This window comes from Entamoeba nuttalli, assembly GCF_000257125.1.
Source record: "Entamoeba nuttalli P19 unplaced genomic scaffold asmbl_3915, whole genome shotgun sequence".
NCBI classification, from domain to species: Eukaryota; Evosea; order Mastigamoebida; family Endamoebidae; genus Entamoeba; species Entamoeba nuttalli.
The window spans coordinates 1-15,845 of NW_008576417.1; the positions used below are offsets into that span (position 1 = coordinate 1).

General features: G+C 25.1%; 12 protein-coding genes across 12 annotated transcripts; 8 read left to right on the forward strand and 4 right to left on the reverse strand.

Moving 5' to 3' along the window:
• Positions 1-928: 928 nt before the first annotated feature.
• Positions 929-1,564, forward strand: ENU1_085590 (hypothetical protein; the record flags this gene model as incomplete). The annotated part of the gene is made up of 1 exon (XM_008858834.1): positions 929-1,564. One exon carries the CDS (start codon positions 929-931, stop codon positions 1,562-1,564), a length of 636 nt encoding a protein of 211 aa, XP_008857056.1.
• Positions 1,565-1,896: 332 nt separating this feature from the next.
• Positions 1,897-2,463, forward strand: ENU1_085600 (Rab family GTPase; the record flags this gene model as incomplete). Its single annotated transcript, XM_008858835.1, has 1 exon — positions 1,897-2,463. One exon carries the CDS (start codon positions 1,897-1,899, stop codon positions 2,461-2,463), a length of 567 nt encoding a protein of 188 aa, XP_008857057.1.
• A 95-nt stretch (positions 2,464-2,558) lies between these two features.
• Positions 2,559-3,464, reverse strand: ENU1_085610 (hypothetical protein; the record flags this gene model as incomplete). Its single annotated transcript, XM_008858836.1, has 1 exon — positions 2,559-3,464. One exon carries the CDS (start codon positions 3,462-3,464, stop codon positions 2,559-2,561), a length of 906 nt encoding a protein of 301 aa, XP_008857058.1.
• A 339-nt stretch (positions 3,465-3,803) lies between these two features.
• ENU1_085620 (LIM domain containing protein) lies at positions 3,804-4,232 on the forward strand (the record flags this gene model as incomplete). The annotated part of the gene is made up of 1 exon (XM_008858837.1): positions 3,804-4,232. One exon carries the CDS (start codon positions 3,804-3,806, stop codon positions 4,230-4,232), a length of 429 nt encoding a protein of 142 aa, XP_008857059.1.
• Positions 4,233-4,571: 339 nt separating this feature from the next.
• ENU1_085630 (hypothetical protein) lies at positions 4,572-4,982 on the forward strand (the record flags this gene model as incomplete). The annotated part of the gene is made up of 1 exon (XM_008858838.1): positions 4,572-4,982. One exon carries the CDS (start codon positions 4,572-4,574, stop codon positions 4,980-4,982), a length of 411 nt encoding a protein of 136 aa, XP_008857060.1.
• A 316-nt stretch (positions 4,983-5,298) lies between these two features.
• Positions 5,299-6,276, reverse strand: ENU1_085640 (F-box domain containing membrane protein, putative; the record flags this gene model as incomplete). Its single annotated transcript, XM_008858839.1, has 1 exon — positions 5,299-6,276. One exon carries the CDS (start codon positions 6,274-6,276, stop codon positions 5,299-5,301), a length of 978 nt encoding a protein of 325 aa, XP_008857061.1.
• Positions 6,277-6,678: 402 nt separating this feature from the next.
• ENU1_085650 (DEAD/DEAH box helicase, putative) lies at positions 6,679-8,250 on the forward strand (the record flags this gene model as incomplete). The annotated part of the gene is made up of 1 exon (XM_008858840.1): positions 6,679-8,250. The coding sequence occupies one exon, from the start codon at positions 6,679-6,681 to the stop codon at positions 8,248-8,250; it is 1,572 nt and encodes a 523-aa protein (XP_008857062.1).
• A 127-nt stretch (positions 8,251-8,377) lies between these two features.
• On the reverse strand, positions 8,378-9,326 carry ENU1_085660 (translation initiation factor eIF-2B alpha subunit, putative; the record flags this gene model as incomplete). The annotated part of the gene is made up of 2 exons (XM_008858841.1): positions 8,378-9,144; positions 9,191-9,326. The coding sequence occupies 2 exons, from the start codon at positions 9,324-9,326 to the stop codon at positions 8,378-8,380; spliced, it is 903 nt and encodes a 300-aa protein (XP_008857063.1).
• Positions 9,327-10,283: 957 nt separating this feature from the next.
• ENU1_085670 (hypothetical protein) lies at positions 10,284-10,661 on the reverse strand (the record flags this gene model as incomplete). The annotated part of the gene is made up of 1 exon (XM_008858842.1): positions 10,284-10,661. One exon carries the CDS (start codon positions 10,659-10,661, stop codon positions 10,284-10,286), a length of 378 nt encoding a protein of 125 aa, XP_008857064.1.
• Positions 10,662-11,091: 430 nt separating this feature from the next.
• ENU1_085680 (hypothetical protein) lies at positions 11,092-11,523 on the forward strand (the record flags this gene model as incomplete). The annotated part of the gene is made up of 1 exon (XM_008858843.1): positions 11,092-11,523. The coding sequence occupies one exon, from the start codon at positions 11,092-11,094 to the stop codon at positions 11,521-11,523; it is 432 nt and encodes a 143-aa protein (XP_008857065.1).
• Positions 11,524-11,641: 118 nt separating this feature from the next.
• Positions 11,642-13,422, forward strand: ENU1_085690 (protein kinase domain containing protein; the record flags this gene model as incomplete). The annotated part of the gene is made up of 3 exons (XM_008858844.1): positions 11,642-11,798; positions 11,855-13,099; positions 13,151-13,422. 3 exons carry the CDS (start codon positions 11,642-11,644, stop codon positions 13,420-13,422), a joined length of 1,674 nt encoding a protein of 557 aa, XP_008857066.1.
• A 1,658-nt stretch (positions 13,423-15,080) lies between these two features.
• ENU1_085700 (Ras family protein) lies at positions 15,081-15,756 on the forward strand (the record flags this gene model as incomplete). The annotated part of the gene is made up of 2 exons (XM_008858845.1): positions 15,081-15,294; positions 15,374-15,756. The coding sequence occupies 2 exons, from the start codon at positions 15,081-15,083 to the stop codon at positions 15,754-15,756; spliced, it is 597 nt and encodes a 198-aa protein (XP_008857067.1).
• Positions 15,757-15,845: the final 89 nt, after the last annotated feature.

The window sequence follows — 15,845 nt, forward strand, 5'->3', positions numbered from 1 at the left end:
AAGTTTAATTAATAAAAGAATAAACCTTGTTTTTTATTAATTATTAAAATATTATCATTTTATTTCTATAATATGAATAAATAAGAAATAATATAATTAATAATTTTATTCTAATACAAGTATTTCTTCAATTAATATTCAATAAAAAATACTTGGAATAGATTAACTATTAACTATAAATAGTAAATATTCATAACAAATAGCTAAACTGCAATTAATTGAATAAAATCAATAGTCACAAAATACTAAAAAAAAAGAATTTAGTGAAACAATAATCAAAAAACAAAATAATATCCTACTCTTTCAATATATAAATTATTTAATAGAATATTATTTTCTTTTTTTTATTGTTACAAAATAACAACTGTATTTTCATTAATTAGGTGTATTTAAATAACAGGTAACTTTTACTATTCTTTTTTTCTTTATTCATACATTAAATTAATTAATTTTAGAAAGTATTACAAAACGTCTTTATCACTTTTTAAAGAAAATATAACAATTTTATCTTATTTCATATTTTCTTTTTGTTATATTTAATAACTTTTTTATAAACTATAAAAAATTAATAAAATATTATTCTTCATATTAAAACCTTAATAAAATATACTGGTAATAATAACTTGGTTAAAACATTTTTTTAAAATAAAAAATGAGATGATGATTTGATTCCGTGTTTCGTCTGAATCCTGGTGAAAACTCGACAATCTTATCTGATTTTATTTATTTTTCTAAATAAATAATATTTTGTTATAGTTTTAGTTTATGTTTAAAAGAAATAAGAACAATCTAACAAAAAGAATAGAAAAATATAATAAGAATATAATACTTCTCGACTCTATACCTTGAATTTTTAAGTTTTATCGAGATTATAAAAAGAAGGAGAATAGAGAAGAAAGAAAATGTCCTAAATCATCTTGAAAAGAAGATGAGCGAGAGTGAAACATCACAACAACTTTCTGAAAGTACTGAAGCAAATGAAGCTCCAGTAATTGAAACTGCACAATTTAATGAAATTGTTCCTTTAAAGGGAGATGTAATGGAACATTTTGAAAAGATTCCAAGGAAAATTAATGGATGTGATTATGCTTTTTGTAAGTATTGTAAGGCTGAAAGTGATAAAGGAGGAGATAATAAATTATTTAGGATTAGAGCCAAACCAGAAAATTTAAGAAGGCATTTGAAGTGCTGTAAATACTTTTGTGCTGCAAAAGGAATTGCCCTAAAACCAAAAATAAATAACATCCCTGGTGGAGGTAAACGCCCACGCATTGATCCAAAGACTGAAAAAGAAAATGTTGTTGTGGTTGCACCTTTGGCTATTTGCTCAGCTGGTTGTAAGACGTTAACAGTTAAATATTCCAGAAAGTCTGAGTCTATGGATATTACTCCAGGAATGACTGCTCAAGAGGTAGTTGATTCATTGAAAGAAATATTTGATATTGACCCATCAGCCAAATGCTATTTAAGAAGAGAGACAGAGCATAAAGTTCTTATTGGTTGTTGCGATCTTATGTTATTAATTAACAATGGAGAAACTCTTCGTCTTGAATGTTCGAAATAAAAAGCTTCGCATAAATTGATTTTTATGATTGCATAAAATTTTGTTATTTAATTATGTTATTAAAAGGAAAAAATTTTTAGTTTAAGAAATAATGAAATAAAATTTTTGAAGTAGATATGATTGTTTTGAAACATGTCATTTGAAGATAAACAAGAACAAGAAAGGAGGAAGTATATAATAAATGAAACGAAAAAAAATGTTTTTAAAAAAAAAACAATAAAAATAGAAAAAGAAAGAAGAACTAGAATTTATGAAGACAAAAAATATGAAAAAACCCTTTCAGTTAGTAAAATTAAAGAAAAAATAAAAAAGGAAGAACTATTAAATTGCCCATGTCGTCGAATAACAAAGACAAAACAATCAAATATAAGGTAATTACTGTAGGGAATTACGGCATTGGTAAAACAACATTTGTTAAAAAATATTGTCATGCTGAAGATATGAAAGAATCATTTGATAGTTTAGTAAAACATATTACTTTGAAAGATAAACAATATGATATTGTTTTATGTGATACACAAGATATGGAAGATATTTCGTATATTACTGCTTTTTATTACAACGATTCCCAAGGAGTATTATTAATGGTTGATTTATCAAATGAAAATGGACTAAAAGATATTCAAAATTGGGTTGAGCCAATTAATTTATATGAACCAAAAGATGATATTAAAAAACCAATTAAAATATTAGTTGGAACAAAAGCTGATTTAGAACAAAAAATTAGTGATGAAACAATGCAAGCAAAAGCCAAAGAATTGAATATGGAATATTTCAAAATTTCTTCTCAAACAGGTGTAGGAGTAGAAGAAGTTATGGATAAACTTTTTACTTGTATGACTCAGAAATTTAATCCAAGTCCTGAAAAATCAAAAAGTGGTTGCTGTACCGTTATGTGATAAAAAGTATTCTCGTTCTTTTCTGTTCAAATTTAATTGCTCTTTTCTATTTATCATTTATTTTTTAATTTAGAGAAAAATTAAAAAAATAAATATTAAATTTGTGATAAAGAAATAGTGACAGAAGTATTTTGAAATATCTTAGGAATCTTTCTAATATTATCTAATTGAATAGTTTGAACTGTTGATTTTTTTAGAATATCTACAGATTTAGTATTAAATTCTTTCTTATTCATACAATCAATACGTAAATGAATTGGTTGATATAATTTAAGGAAAGATTCTAAAAGAAAATGTTGATTAAAGAAGATGATATTAATAATATAAGTATTTTTTATTGGTAATTGAATAAAAGGATAAGATGATTTATTAATAAAAGTAATTATTTTTATATTTGGTTTTAATTTCAAATGTTCATTTAATTTGTCATTATTGTAACAAAACCATTCATCAACATATAAAAGAATTTCACATGATAGATTAATCATAGAAATTATTGTTAAAACATCATAATAATGACAATAAACAATTACCTTTTTTAATGAAGTTAATTGTTTCAAATTTAAAAAGAATGATTCAAATGAAGTGATATCATTTTCATCATCACTATCAGTCTCATCAAAATAAATGTGTATTTTAATAACTTCTAATTTAATCATTCCTAATAACCCATTGAAAGGTGATAGGCAATTTGAAGTAGATTCAATAAATTTAATTTTGTTTCGAATTTCAAATTCTGTGTTAGATTGACTTAAATAACAACTTTTATATTTAATATAAAACGCTTTGCTTCTTTTTACTAAATCATCTTTTAATTCTTCTAATTCTTCGATTTCACAATGAATTTCTTCTGCTTTTGGAAAGATTTTAAGTTCTTTCTTTAACTCTTCATTATTGGGGTTAGCGGTAATATTAGAAATAATATCTTTCCATTTTTTATTAACAAGAATTAAATTACATATATCTTTCAAGTGGAGATATTTTATAATAACACTTTCCATGGAAAATAAGTAATCACTAAAGAAAGTTTTTTTTAGTTCCATAACGAAAAAAATAACGGAACTAACTAAAAATAAGAATTATGAAACAAAATCTCAGAAACAAAAGGATAAAAAAACAAAGTCGATCTATTTGAACTAGATATTCAAAACTTCAAAAAAAGATTTGCCAAAAAAAGAGTGTAATAAAACAAATAATTTAAGAAAGGAACAAAAATATCTATAATATCGGGAAGTTATATCAGAAGGAAACACAAAAAGTTGAAAAAATATAAAAAACGCGTGTACACGTAAGCAAATTGTATATAAAGATCCTTCAGAGATATTTGAGAAACAAATTAAATGTCTGCTAAGAAGTGTTTTGCTTGTGGTAAAAGTGCATACCCATTAGAAAGAATTACTGCTGGTGGTAAAGATTATCATAATGCATGTTTCAAATGTAAAGAATGTGGTCTTCATTTGACACTTAAGAATTTCTTTTTCGATCAAGGAACTCAAGCTGTATACTGTAAAAATCATGTTCCAAAAGCTACAGCTACTGCTGTTACTGATTCAATTGCTATTAAACAAGCTTTAAATGCACCAAAGAAAGAAGCTGAAAATATTGGAACAGTTCAAAAAGGAGCTGGAGGAAAACCACATAGTGTTGTTTTTGGTGATTCTAGTGAACGCCGTGAAGAGGCTGCTCCAGCTGAACAACCACAACCACAAGAAGAAGTTCACGAAGAAGAGGTACATGAAGAAGTTCATGAAGAAGAAGAAGGTTTTTAAAACATCTTAATTGAAATATTCAGTTTATATGAATTAGTTTTATTCTTTTTACTAAGAAGAGAAGATTTGTTTTACAATGAGAAGATTTTTAACATTAAAAATTTATACATTTTTCAATAAAGTTTTCTATAACAAAATTAAAAAACAAGTTAAATAACACAAATTTAAAAAGAAAAAAAAATCTTTTTTTGGTAAAAAAACGATTGAAAGTCAAATAGATTCTGCTTTTAGATTTTAAAAGAAAAAATAAGAATAAAAAGAATTATTTAAAATTTAATAAAATAATGAAAAATAAAAATTTAAAACGAAATAATGAGAACTTAGAAATATTAAAATCTAATGACTCTTGTTGAAGACTCTAATCCATTTGATGATGGTTATGTTGCTCCAGAACCACAAGATAAAAGTATGAGTTGCAGCCTAAAAGTTTTAGCTGTTATTTCAACTGCATTTGGTTTTATTGGTGCTCTTATTGTATTCTTTATGGAAAAGAAAAATCAATACATTAGACTTACTGCATGTCATAGTGCATTTTGGCATATTATATTAGATACAATTCTTCTTATTTTATTGTTATTAATGTTTATTAATAATTGGTTCTTCTATACTATCTTCGTTATCTATGCTGTTATTTTCTTCTTGTTTTACATATTCCTTATTATTATGGCAGTATTCAGATGTGAGTCTGGTGATGCTTTCCTTGTTCCAGGTGTTTCTAAACTTGTTGAATATATTGAAAGCAGACTTTAAAAAAGAAAAAAGTAAAGTAATTACAGTTTTTTTTGACTATTAACTTTTATTTTAAAAGTTGAACTAAAAAATAATGAATGAATATTTATTGTTCTATCGATCAATATTTTATTGAAGAATTTCATCTTAAAAAACCATCAGTTTTACCAACTTCTTTTGAGGAAAAAGAAAGAATGAAAAAAGAATTTGAAGAGGTTCTTCTTAAAAATGATGATGATATTAATCAGGTTATCGCTCAAAGTTGTTTATAATTTAAAGTATTTTATACTTTCATTCTTATTAAAAAAAACTAAAAACTTATGACTTGAAAAATAACTCATTTATTCATGTTATTTTTAAATAAAATGAAGGCGCTACCGAGTATCGAAAAAATAACAAAAAATGAAACTTCTAGGCTATTGGTCATTCCATAAATAATACTAATAAATCCACCAATAAATAATCCATTTATACAACGCCTAACAAATTCAGATAGATTAATTGGCTTTTGACGGTATTGAGATATTAATACTATAATTAGTGGAGTAACAGTGGCTATTGAAGTAGTCATAAGTAATGCAAGTCGACTTTTACGAGTTTTACAGAAAGTTGAAATAAAGACTGGAATAATTGACAACGTATAACCAATAAGAACAGGCACTAATTTTTGTCTCAAGTAAAAGTTAAAAACAAATAACCCTAATGGTACAAGAAGTAATATTGGGTGAACAAATACTAAACCAAGAAGAATTGGAAGAGAAAAGAAAGGGAGGATATATTCAATGTGATTAATAAAATTATAAAACAAACGTTTTTTTATTATTCTGTCGATATGATATAATCTATTTATTGTAGGTTGTATTTGACTTTTAATATTTCTCAAATACGCAACAAAAATGCATAATGGACTAAAGATAGCAAGACAACGAATGTATGGAATAAAATAAAGAAATAATGTACAAACTAAACTAAGTTGAGTAGAATCAATAGAGGCATGTGGAATAAATGAGTTTAAATGACAAAAATGACATTTTTGTTCATTTACATAATTGTTAACAACTTCAGGATAAATAACGTTTAAGCAATCAGAAGCAGATTTTTTTTCAAATGTTTCAAATTTAAATAAATTTTCTGATTTATTTTCTACAACATATTCATCATAGTGGTCTATAAGTGATAATTGACATAAGAGATTGTCATTATAAATAGAATTATGAAATGTTTGACATGTTGCTCCTAATTGGATAAGGTCACAAGGTAATAAGTTTTGGTAAATTTTTTGTTTGATAGATTCTGGTAACGAAATGAATTCCATATTAAATGAAACTGTTATAAGGAAATTGTAGTTCTTTTATTTTATTTTCTTCAATATTATTTTTTAATTTCATTTTTTTTTTAATTGTAATAGATAAATGATAATTCAATAATTTGAATTTTTAGAAATTTGTTTTATTTCATAATTAATGAGAGTAAATGACTTATATTAATTTAATGACTCAATCATATATTATAATAAATAAAAATTATTCGTATTGCATTATCAGATTTAACAATACTGTAATAAGGAGGTCAAAGACACATTAAATTTCTCATATGAAAATAATACTTTAAGTCTTATGAAGAAGGAACATAAAAACCTAAATAAAAAATACTAAAAAGAAAATAATAAAAAGAATTAAAAAAAAGAAAAAGAACTTCATACATCAAAACCCTTTACATGAGTGGAAGAAGTAGATCAAATTCACATAGATATACCGATAGAAGTAGATCAAGAAGTAGAGAACACTCACACAGATATGATGACTATAGACAAAGTGATGATTATAGTAGAAGAGATGACTATAAGAGAAGGGATGATTATGAAAGAAGAGACGATTATAAGAGGAGGGATGAAAATAGTAGAAGAAGTGATCATGGTAGAAGTTATCGACCAAGTGGAAGTGTTGTTAACAAATATGAAAATATATCTACTAAACAATTACAACCTGTTAATTATGATATTACTACTCTTCCACCATTTGAAAAAAATTTTTATGTTGAATCTCCAATAACGGCGAACAGAGATGTAGAAGAGGTTTCACGTTATTTACAAGAAAATGAGATTCAAGTTAATGGATGTGAGTCTATAAAGGCTCTTTTAACTTTTGAAGAATGTAATTTTCCACAGTCTATTCTTAACGTAATTAAAGAACAAAACTATATTAAACCTACACCAATACAAGCTATTGGATGGCCAATTGTTCTTCAAGGTAAAGATGTAGTTGGTATTGCAGAGACTGGATCAGGTAAAACAATTTCATTTTTAATTCCAGCTATTATACATATATTAGATACACCACTAGCACAATATAGAGAAGGACCAAGAGTATTAATTTTAGCACCTACCCGTGAATTGGTTTGTCAAATTGCAGATGAAGCAATTAAATTTACAAAAGGAACTTCAATCAAAACAGTACGGTGTTTTGGAGGAGTACCTCAATCTTCTCAAATGAAAGATTTCCAATCAGGTTGCGATATTTGTGTTGCTACACCAGGGAGATTAATTGATTTTATTAAACGAGGAGTTACTAGTCTATCAAGATGTACATTCTTAATTCTTGATGAAGCTGATAGAATGTTAGAGATGGGATTTGAAGTTCAAGTTCAAGATATTATTGGTCAAATTCGTCCAGACAGACAAACAGTTATGTGGACTGCTACATGGCCTCAAGCTATTCAACAATTTGCTCTTGGGTTTATGTTTCATCCATTACAAATTAATATTGGAAATCCAGATCTTCATGCTAATGAGTCTGTTAAACAAATTATAGAGGTGTGTCAAGAACGAGACAGAGATTCTAAAATGAATGAAATTGTTAAACGAATTGGATCAGAAAAGAAAGTATTAATTTTTGTAAAAACAAAACGAAGTGCTGACAATTTATGTTATAAATTACGTGATCAACGATACAGAGTTGCTTGTATGCATGGAGATAAAGTACAGGCAGAAAGAGATCGAGCACTTTCTGATTTTAAGAGTGGAGCAGTCAATTATTTGATTGCAACAGATGTGGCATCAAGAGGATTAGATATTAGAAATATAGAGATAGTTATTAATTATGAAATGCCAAGTGATATAGAAAATTATATTCATAGAATTGGTAGAACTGGAAGAATGGGAAGAAGTGTTGAGGGAGAAGCTATTTCATTATTTACTTATGCCGATGCAAGGTTAGCTAAAGACTTAATCTCCGTCTTAAAAGGAGCACATCAAGAAGTACCGTCTGAACTTCTCAATATGAGGTATTAATCAGAATGAATAGAGGAATGGTTTTTAGATTAAAAACATTGATTGTTTTGACTTTTTTGTTTTATTTTTAATAAAATAACAACAATACAATGTTTTTGTTTTAAAAAATTTAATTGAATAAAAGGTATTATCCACCAAATAATTTAATCAGTTCATCAGCAACTGCAGAAGGTGTAAATACAGAAAGATCACTAAAAATAAGAGAAATCATTTCTGGTGGCGTGTAGTCATAAAGAATTTTTTTTGTTGGATTATCTATTAATGTAAGATTAACATCTTCTTGTTCAATTGGATAACTATCACTAAACTTAAAACATTCTGCAGCAACATAAACAGGTACATTAAAATGCTTAGCAATAATAGCGATATTATATGTTCCCACAGAATTAACAGAACCTCCTGTTTTTACTAGTACTTGACTTCCAATTAATACAAAATCAACTTCTTTCATTTTATATGCAACAGCAGTGTCACAAATTAATTCAACCTCAAATTTAGCACCATTCTCTTTTAAATACTTTATGATTTCTTCACCATAATTATATGGTCTTCCTTCAGTAACAATCAATTTAAATTGAGTGTCTTTATGAGATAATAAAATCCCACATACTACCATAGAAAGTCCATGGGTTAAAATTGTTATAGATGGACGAATAAAAGATGAACAATTATCAACAATTTTATCTCTACACTGGTGAAGTCGATTTTGAAGAACTCTACCACTATGTCTAATATTTGAAAGAACAACGGAAAAATCATTTGCTAATGTTGTTTGATTGATAAAATGCATATATAAATCACAACTACATTTTAGAGTTAATGATGATGGATATGCTTTGATTAAATGAGTTATGGTTCCTCTTAATTCATCACTAAGTTCATGATGTACAGTAGCTACAAATAATTATAATTTTTTATGAAAGAATAAGTTTAACCAAACCTTTTGTATTATCAAGTACAAAATTTAATGTGTCGACAGCACAAAGAGCGATTCCAGGAAGGGTTTTGTCGTTCATGAGTTGTTTCATATGGCTTACAGCATCCAAAATTAGTTGTGGTTCACCTACTTTATTCATAACAAAAATGGTTTATCAGTTAATTATTTAAATAAAAAAAACTATTAGTTTAAATTATTCTTTTTTTTTATTATTTCTTTTAAAACAAAAAAAAATCCATTATAAGAAAATGTTAAATGAAAATTAAAATCAAAAACAAAAGAAAAAACAACCGTTCAAAGAAGTACAAATGATAGAAGAATGAATAAGAATTGATAGGAAGTCTTTGGTTAGAAATACATAAACTTTAAAATAAATAATATTATTTAAACAACTACATAGATGCATTTATCATAGTAATAACATTATTAATATCATGAATTATTTAGTTAATTCATTTAAGCGATTTATTTGTCATAACACTTCAACAACAAGTAATACTAAAATATTAGTGATACATAAAGACTAACAAAATAAGGAATAAAACAAATAAGTAATAAAAGAAAGTCCAAATTGAATAATTTAAAAGAATGGAAAAAGTTTTTGGTAAGAAAATTAATTCTAATGAATTAATGAATGTGATACAATTAAATGAATGAAAACATGATGTAAAGAAAGTGTTTGAATGAATAACCAATGAACTTAAACAAAAATTAAATGAAATAAAGTGTATATTCAATAAAGAATAATTAAAAATATTCATAAGAAGTTAATATAAAATGAACAAATCAGAAAACTGAAATTAATAAAATTAAAAATATATTCAATAAGACATTATGAATATTTATTATTAAAAAGCATGAAACATTATTTTAAACATTCAACTCTGACAATTCTTAAAAGAAGAACCTTCTAATGTAAGTATGTTTTAAATGAGTTATATAATAGAAACAAGTGATACTAAATTCATACAAATAATCACTTCATATTACTCATGCAATCCAATTGTAGAATATCTTTTAATTGATATTTCTATATTTGCACTATTAAAGCAAATAACAAAAATACCATGAAAAATCTTTTAAAAAAAATATTCATTTAAAATCCAAATTTTGTTTTTGCAAAGAAATAAATCATTAACAATCCAAAGGATGTAGCAATTACACCACCTACTGCAAATAAAGGCTTTTTTCTATCAGCCTCTGTCATTGATATTGACTTATCAACTATAATCATTCCACCAGCAATCATAACGAAAAATATAGATGCACAGATTCCCTCAACGACATATTGCCCATTATGTCTTCCTTTCATGATAGTTTCAGGTTTAATATTTCCATATTTATCCATAACACTTCCAGTTCCAGGAGGTTCAATAATAATATCATAGAATATTCCTGCCATAATAATGGCATAAGAAACTAATATGAATGAAAAAATGTTCTTTTGAAATAATCTTGTTATTGTTGAAGCCATTCTTTTTTTTTATTTTTTAATTTTTTTAGTTTTCTTTTAATTTTTCCATAATTTTTTATTTATAAATTTTTATAAGATTAAGTTTCCAAAACATCAAACTTTTCTTGAACGAAACTGAAAATAAGAAGTTTTAAATTTACTTTAAGAAATAAAAAAAAAATAATAAGAAAAGATGATGACAATAATAAATCCATTAATAACTATTAGTAATCACAAAAAACCGAAATAAAAAGAAGAAAGCTATTAATTCCAAGAATGAGTTTCAAATAAAATATATAACAATCATAGAAGACATGATACTCAAGCTAAGAGAAAAGGGTTATACCAATTTTAGTCCAAGTTAGTCAAAAGTTAAAGAGATTAATAATGATTACGTGGGATACTTAATTGAACTTCTATTTCTTTTATCAAATTAATAATCATAAGTCATATGTCTAGACTATATAAAAGCTCATTAGCTAAGTTCTTAGCAAAAATTCATCAACTACCAATTACTAATTGTGAGAGTATGACTATTCCGTCATCTCCATTGAGAAAAAAAACAAAGGAGCTGTTAAAAGAATCTTTTAGTGCTGATGAAATTAATGAATTAATGGAAATGGTTAAATTTTCACATCAACCAAAACGTTTATTAGATGAAATGGAAATAGAAAAAATAAAAGAATCTAGAAAGATGTCAAAAGAAGATAAATTGGGATGTAAAGTTCAGTCTTCGTATTGTAATTCGTTTAATGAAGATGTCTCAAAACATGAAAAACATTGTGTCAGAAGTTCTTTAAAATATAAACAAAAAGATTTACTTAAAAATTCAATAACAGAAATAAAGAAGACAAAAGAAAGTGCTCCTCATGTTCACCATTAATAAATAATAATAGATAATATCTTAACTTGTTTGTAAGTTAATTTCTCTATGAATTTCTATCATTTACTTTTTATTAAAAATATAATTTTTTTAAACTTAAAAAGTTTTTTGTATTTACATGCATCAAAATTCTTCATTTAATGATAGATTAATTATCATTCATACTAAAACAACAAAAATCCAAAAGATTGCGTTTCAATCAAAACAAATACAATTCCCTTCATTTTCTATAATTAAAAGTGAAATAAAAAATAGTATAACTTCTTTTTTATATGGTTTGTTATTGGATAGAGTAATTCTTGAAAAAAAGAGCATAAAAGCTTACTTATAGAAATTCCATTAGATGGTTTTGGTGATAAACAACGAAGAGTTATTAAAATATTCAGAGAATTAATAGAATTAAAAGAGTTTCATAGAATACTATTTTCTAAATTCCCATTATTATCAAAAACTTTACAAATGTTTCAAGAAATGTTTGTATGTATTCAAAATAATAATACTTATACAATAACTGATTCTTTCACAACAAAGAATTTAGTACTATTACTTATCTGTGATGGTTATGATTGTGAAGAATTTTTTACATTATTTAATAAACCAATTAATTATGATTTGACTCAATACTTTGGAAGCGATTTGGCTCGTTTAACTCAAGAATATTTTAGTTTTCAATTAGAACCTCATTTACCATTTTTCTTCAAATATCCAATTCTTTTTGAACCTCATTCATTTGTATTAGAAAAAGATTTATCTTCTCCTATCAAACAAGTACTTTTTTCTCCTCTTTCATTTGTTCTACCATTATTAAAAGATGCTTCTGTTTTTAGACAATATATTCCTTCTAATTTTCAATATAATTATTCAAAAATAACAGAAAGTATTATTGGGTATTCATTCGGTGAACTTCTAGTAAAGTTAAAATCAAATCATCCAAGAAGGACAAATCAAACACTTAATACTTTACTTGATAAATTGGCTCAACAACTTAAAAACATTAAAAAACCTATCGTATGTTATTTGCATAATAAATTCTTTATGGAGTGTTATAATTATAAAGATATTATTCCAATTGATCTTTCAAAACTTGGGATATATCCTGAAATGGAAATAAAAGGGAGTGGGTCAGTAGGAATAGTATATCGTTCTAAATGTGGTAAATATGCAATAAAAAGATGTGACTCACAAAGACTTGCATCCACGTTGAGAGAGGTTAGAGTATTAAGAATGATAGACCATCTAAATGTACTTAAGTTTATAGCATATTCACCAAATACTATAGTTACTGAATGGTGTTATTATGGTACATTGGATAATTTTATTAAACAAAAAAATTTTAGTCATCATCTTTTGCCACTATCATATTTCTTTCATTTAGTTTCTCAATTTAACGATGGAATGAATTATTTATTGAAAGACGTTCAAATAGTTCATAGAGATATCAAATACCAAAACATCCTCATTACTGTTGACCCAAACTCAAGTGAACCAGAGCCAATGAACCTTTTACTCAAAATTGCTGATTTTAATACCTCACGAGAAATTAGTGATGTAATGAAAACTAAATGGGGAACAGAAGGTATGATGGCTCCAGAAATTAAAAATGGATCTTTTTATACTTCTAAAGCAGAAATAGTTCCTATTGGGTTATTTCTTCATTTTCTCCTATCTGGTGTTTCTCATCCTAAACCAAAATTGAAACTAGGTTCTGAAACTATTTATGATGTTTCATTTTGTGAAGTAACACGTAGAATTAATCCCTATTTATATGATGCTTTGTATGAACTTATTTCTATGATGGTTGTCAGTAGATTAGATAAGAGAATTGATTGGGAAGAATATTTACTTAGATATTCTGTGATTTACAATAATTTTACAAAAGAAAATATGAAAGGTAAATAATTAAACAAATGGCTTTGTGTTTATTACCAAATACCATCCTTTAGTTGTATTAAACAAGTGTTATTTTTCTTGAATAAAAAGAATTATTTTTGTTTCACTGATTTTCAATCCTTCTTTTTCTTGGATGAAAAAAACAAACAATCCTCTCCTTATAATAGAGGTGAATATTATACTTTACCAATTTATCATATTGTTTGTTAAATTGAATATACACTTCATTAATAATTTATAATATACTAAGAACTATGATAGTTCTAACGAATCTTTTAAAGTATATCAATAATTAATAAAAATAATAAAAATAATGCAATGAAAATGTAATACAATGAAAATGTAAAAATATATGATTTGATAATTGATATTACCTAATTAAGTTGGCTTCTATTATTGAATAAGAAAAACCAAAATATAAAGAATAAGAAATGATACTTAGTATTAAAGTTTTTAATTAAAATAAAGACATGTACTTTTTGTTCGAAAATAGGAAATAATAAGAGTAATATCGTTTTTGTTTAGTTGTGAATTATATAAAACCTGTATAAAATATACTTTAATGACATTTCACAATCAGGGAATGATAATATAATTTTGACTATATCTAATAACTCTATAAACAAAGGTTAATAAGAGAGCAAATATAACAAATGTAAACTCTAATTAAAAGAAATTATTCAAATATATTTATTAATTATTGATCAGAAAATAAGTCAAATTAAATGTTATACACATGAGAAAAAGAATAATTCTCTTATTATTTAAAAAAATGTGAATTTATATTGAGTTGAAAAAAAATAGAGCTAATTATGCTATTAACACAACCAACTAATTAATCAAATAAACAAATTGAATTAATAAAAAATTATAATAATTGAAGGTTTGAAATATAAAAAAAAGAAGTATATGACAGATATATTTTTATCATTAGAATTATAAGCATTAGTAAGTATTAAATTGAAAAAAAGTAATTTAATAGGGAATATTCAAATCAATTATTTGTTTAATTATTCCAACTTGGTTTCTTTCTATTTTTGAAACAAGACTATTTATAATATCATTTGTAATTATTGTATTTATGAAAATAACGTCATGATATTTTTGTTGTAGAAATTTTATCGAAGAATAAAAACTACCTTATATTCAATCCATAATTTTTTTTTATTTAATGTCATACCATTTCTGTAATTGTTTCATTCATTCTTTGGGTTGTTAAAGATGGTATGACTATTATTGGTCTAACAAGAAATAAAATAATTATATTTTAGAATAAAAAGTAAAATGAAATACCATTTAGAAAAAAGTTATAGAGATTCTGTTGTTGTAAAAATCTTAAATTTATAATTATTTTGAACAATACTGATGATATGATGAGGCAAAAGAAAAAAAAACTATTTTTAGTCAAGAACTTCAAAAAGTGAATAGGAAAATTTATGTGGATGAATTAAAATACGGTATGGATTTCCATAACTAATTAAATTTATAAAGAAGACGTAATAAAAATAGATTTATCAGCAAGGGCAACTTAAAATAAAGTATCCAGAACTAAGAAAAAAAAGAATCAGGAATAATTTAAATATTATAAAAGTTCTAGAAAATGACTTAAAACAAAAAAAAAGAAAAGATTGAAAAAAGAACGAACAACTGGAAATGAATACTACCCCATGGACAGTGAGTTTGACGATTATGATGAATCATTAGTAGAAATTAAAATAATCTTTATTGGAATTGATAAAAACCCATCACAAAAATTAGTTGATTTATATATTCAATCAATTGTAAGCGCTCCTACTACATCAGCTGCTGATGGTGATGATATTAAACCTTGTATTACTGATGTTAAAGGTGTTCAAACCAAATTAACACTTACATGTTCTGGTTTGTATATTTTTTGTTTTTAAATGTAAAGTGTTTTAATTTACATCTATATTGAATGTGTGTAATAACAAACTGATAGACGGAAAAGACAAATATCGTTCATTGACAACAACATATTTTAAAAACGCAAGTAAAGTGTTTTTAACATATAGCTTAACAAATGGTGATTCTGTTAGAACATTACAAAGTTGGTTAAAAGAAATTCAAAGATATTGTGATCCTGATGTAGATGTAGGAATTTTAGGATTTGGTATTGAAAGTGAAGAGAACAAAGAAATTTTCAATTCAGGTAAATCTTTTGCAGATGAAAATCGATTTGACCATTATTTAGTTAATTTAAATGATAAAGATAATGCAATTCAATTTTTAAAAGCAATGATAGAAAAACATGTACCAATAGAACAAAAAACTGAACAAACACCATTTCCAGAGAAAAAGTCTGGGTGTTGTGTTCTATTATGATTGTAATGATTTTAATGTAATGGATGTTTATGAATTTTTAGGTTCTTATTATGTCTTTTTTTGTTTTCTTTATTTTCTTTTTGGTTATT